Source organism: Plectropomus leopardus, unplaced genomic scaffold, assembly GCF_008729295.1.
Source record: "Plectropomus leopardus isolate mb unplaced genomic scaffold, YSFRI_Pleo_2.0 unplaced_scaffold20142, whole genome shotgun sequence".
Lineage (NCBI taxonomy): Eukaryota > Metazoa > Chordata > Actinopteri > Perciformes > Serranidae > Plectropomus > Plectropomus leopardus.
In genome coordinates this window covers 1-4,274 of record NW_024621765.1, presented here as the reverse complement: position 1 = coordinate 4,274, position 4,274 = coordinate 1, and the positions used below count along the sequence as shown (strand labels likewise).

Sequence of the window (4,274 nt, the reverse complement as noted above, 5' to 3'; positions counted from 1 at the left end):
GTGATCAAAAACTGATATTTGAATGAATTATTTAAAAAGTTTCTTACCATTGAACATTTACTTTTGCCTGCCATGTTTTTACATTTATCACATCAAGTCGGCAACTCATTATTAAATAACATTTTTATCAACGTCAGTATACTTGCCTGGCTGCTTTATAGTTCAACATTTGCTTGCTTGCTACAGTCATAGATGCAGACACTAAAATGTGCAACAACGAAAAGTAAATGAGCCGAGCTGAAACGTCACGCAAATGTCACAACAGGGCAACTTGAGTATCATCAAAATTTCCCAATGTCCCACTCATAATTATGACTTTTGGCCATTTGTGTGCTTGTAACTCGTAAATACGATATTTCCGAGGAGCACGTGAAGGCAGCATTAGTCCCCACATTTTAACTGTGTAAACACTCACACGTCCCCACAATGGCACCATGTAAACAGTGGTCCCCACAATGTGGGTAATAAAGTCTGACCTCTGCGTGCCATGTCTCTGCTGGTCTCTTTGCCGATGCCGGTGTTCGCTCCGGTGATCAGAACCGTCTTTCCATCCAGGCGAGCTGAGCAGCGACACACTCCACCTGCAATCCACTTCCTCAACACCGCCACACCTGCGCACACCAAAACACACCATTTAAAATGTCACTGTTATAAGGAAAAGAAACACTTCCAGTTATTACTTTGGATTTGTCTTTTCCCACACAAAATTAACATTTCTAACAAACATCAAGGTTCTGGTGTTTTGACATCCTGATATACATAATATATCGATAATAATAACATCATGTTCAAATTTTTCCTTTTTTAAAATGATTCATCGTGAATATTTTTTTTTCTAATTCCAAAAAAAAAACCTTTTATGTGCATGCTGCAAATATCTGAATATGTACACCCATTAACAACATATGTGAAAAACAGAAAGGCAGTCAGTCAACCAAATAAGAAGTGAAATAATGATTAAATATAAAAGTTAATTATCTGGAGGTAAGCAGAAAATAAATAAAGTTCACTCAGTTCAAATGAGAGCAGAGTAAACAGCCGAGTCAGCAGAAAACAGGATTGTTGAGTTAATAACAAGCTGATAATCGGCTGATTAACACACTGCTCAAACATGATGCATGTTTATTTGAAGTCAGCATAATTTATGTTACTAAATAACCCACTTTATATATTTTATTTCTTTCTTGCTTTCTTCCTTTTTTTTAACTTTATTGTCCCTTGAGGAAAATTTGTCTTGGGCTTCAGTACTACACAAAGCTGCAATTGCAAGTTATACTGTAGTATAAATAAATGAAATAAAAACAATTAAGTATGTATATGTCTTAAGCTGCCTTCATATGCTCCTCCAAAATATTGCATTTACCGTATTCACCAGTTAAAAGCACATGAACGGCCATCCAAAGTCCTAATTAAAAGTGGGAAATTTGAAAATTTCGATGATACCCACGTTTCCGTGTTGTCATGTTTGCGTAATGTTTCAGGGTAAAAATCAAAGATTTTTGTTATTTTGTTCCTGGTAGCTCTCTTTTACTTTTAGTAGTTGCACACCTTAATAACGCATCTATTGCTGGAACATGCAAGTAAACTTTTAACTATAAAGCAGAAACCTTTTATACTTGATCTCTTTACTCTTTTATTATAAATCTGCCTTTATTATGTTTTTATATTTTATTGTTCTGTAAAGCACTTTGAATTGCCCTGTTTTATGAAAGTGTTATACAAATAAAGCTTGCTCTCCTTGCCATCGATAACGTTATTTTATAACACGAGTTGCTGATTTGGCATCATAAATGCAGAAACATGGCGGGCAAAAGTCAATGTTTGGTCAATGGTAAGAAACTTTTTTTTATTAATTTATGTATTAAATATCAATTTTAAATCACATGTAACGTGCAATATGGTATTAATGTTAACTGCTGTTCATGTAGAGTGACCTAGATTAAATGTAAATATATATAAAAACAACAACTTGGAAACCATGACCATCTGACATCACATGAACGCAGCATATCTATCTGTTGATCCACCTATTATTAAAAAAATAATTTATTTTATATTTCATTTCTGTCTTTATATCTTTTACTTTTACATCAAAAAGATGAAATGAAACATCATCTGTGTAAAGTGACTTTATAGCGGAGCTGTTGTGTTGGATCAGACTGGAGAGGCGTACCTAATAAAGTAGCTGCTGAGTGTCTCAGTCTCTCACAGACTCATGCACATGTCACTTTACTATATTTATTCACTTGGTATTTACCTGTTTTAATCTGAAGTTTCAGTTACACAAAATAATGAAAGAGCAAATAATGTTTTACATAAATCTGAACATGTAGTGGGAACGTAAACGTCTCTGCAGACGGTAAGTTATTGATCATGACTCAGAAGTTAAATCTTACAGATCAGAGTGAGTCCCAGCAGAGCTCCGCACCTCAGCATCAGCCCGCCGCGGCCCTCCTCCACCGGCTCCGGCTCCGGGTCCGAGCTGCCGCCGGGCCACGGCAGCACCAGGAATCCTCCTGGAGCCGCAGCCTTCATCCCTGCAGGTCAGAACAGACTGAGGGGAGCGAGAGAGAGCGAGCCAAGCCAGGACACAGAGGAGGGGGAGGGGACGGATTAACTCAGATTAGAGCAGATTATCCAGCACACTCAGCTGCTCTGGGATCAGTTAGAGAGCACATGGACAGGAGAGATCACTGTCTGCTGGAAACCACATATCTACAACAAGAACAACACGTTTACTTTAAGATTATTACAGTCATTTTTGTGTCTCTATATGTTCGTATGAAGATATTATACGTTTGTTTTAGTGAGATCTCGAGGTTGTTAGTCAATTATATAATTCATGGAAGTTTTTTTGATTTGGACAGGTCTGCTTTGTGTCCCCAAAATCCAGACTAAATGCAGAGAAGTAGCATTTAGTTTTTAAGCACCACATATTAAAAATAATATTTTTTTTTTTTTATTATTATTTTGGTTGTTATAAAGAAAATTACCTGAACTCAGTTGGAAAATGTTTGATTTTTGCTGAACTTTATTATCAGCCAATATATCCATGTATCTGCCTTTGACAGGAGAGTAATGTCTGATCAGCTCATACAGAAGTCACACAGCTCTGAGGTCAGTCAATGTGCACACTGTCACTTTACCTGAATATTAGATTTTTACTTATTTTTATTCCCAATGACTGATTCTCTGTGATTGGAAGCCTAAAAGAGTCGCTAAGTGCTGCGTCTCAGTTAATAAAACCAGAATCTGTGTCCGAAGGTTCAGAGTCTGGCTGTCTGCTGGACCAGAGACACGTTCTGGTTAATAAGAGGAATTACAGATGCAGTGATTTATCATGTAATCAGATTAATCCCCAACTACTGATGAATGATTAAAAGTTTTAAGTATTCTTCTAAGTCAAAATATTTACCCTTTGAAACCTGAGAAAAAAAACGAAAACTTTCAAAAACAAGGTAATGAGCAACAACAAAAAAAGACCCAAAAATGGTCAAGAAACAATTAAAAGTTGCAAGAAAATTACCTGAAAATGTGTTAGAAAATTAAAAATGGAAAACAAAGGAAATGACCTAAAAATGCTTCAAAAATTTTAAATGCTTAAACATTATAATAATTCTGTAACATACACATTTTAAATATTTAATTAATTAGCTATTAAAACACAAGTATCAAGCAAAATGAAGTTAAATTAGATTTTAAAAAGTCAGGATGTTCTTTATTTTTAATATATTACTCAATAATCATCTTGCGATGTATTAACAATTTCTCAGTGCTAATAGGAAAATCAAATTTTCTGTCTCATTAATCTCTGATGATTTCTATCCAGTTATTTTCTGGTCAATATTTGCCACGAATATTTGCAGGAAGTTGGCTTCCTGTCACTTCCTGTTATTCAGATTACCAAAATAAAATGACACAAATGTTAAATGGTAATAGAATCTGTAGCTCAGAAATCTGCTGCACCATTTTAATTACGTGATATACTGCTGTTATTTAATCTGTGATAATACATTTAATTTATTAATTGATTATATTTTGTATTAATAATCCAAATTTGTAAGGGACTGTTCGTTATATATGTGGGGTAGGGCGTAATTGCTGTGTTTGAAAGTCATGTTTTGTTTTGGGTTTTTTTAAACTTTTGGCAATATTTTTCATTTTGGCTTTTTTTTTCCTTTTGGTCATTTTTAAAAACTTTATTTACTTGTTATTTATTTATTTGCTTATAGCATTTGGGCTTTTTTATTCTTAAAAAGGGTTGTTTTTTTTTC

General features: G+C 34.6%; 1 protein-coding gene across 1 annotated transcript; it reads right to left on the bottom strand.

Annotated features, from left to right (window-relative positions):
* Nucleotides 1-326: 326 nt before the first annotated feature.
* LOC121965473 (dehydrogenase/reductase SDR family member 13-like) lies at nucleotides 327-3,221 on the bottom strand. The gene is made up of 2 exons (XM_042515616.1): nucleotides 2,397-3,221; nucleotides 327-611 (listed from the first exon to the last, which is right to left on the bottom strand). Exons 1-2 carry the CDS (start codon nucleotides 2,533-2,535, stop codon nucleotides 412-414), a joined length of 339 nt encoding a protein of 112 aa, XP_042371550.1. The 5' UTR covers nucleotides 2,536-3,221; the 3' UTR covers nucleotides 327-411.
* Nucleotides 3,222-4,274: the final 1,053 nt, after the last annotated feature.

Coding starts and splice junctions, on each gene's coding strand:
- LOC121965473 (XM_042515616.1), bottom strand. CDS start 2,535: ATGAAGGCTGCGGCTCCAGGAGGATTCCTGGTGCTGCCGTGGCCCGGC. Junction 612..2,396: donor GCTGGGACTCACTCTGATCT/GTAAGATTTAAC, acceptor TGGTGTGCGCAG/GTGTGGCGGTGTTGAGGAAG.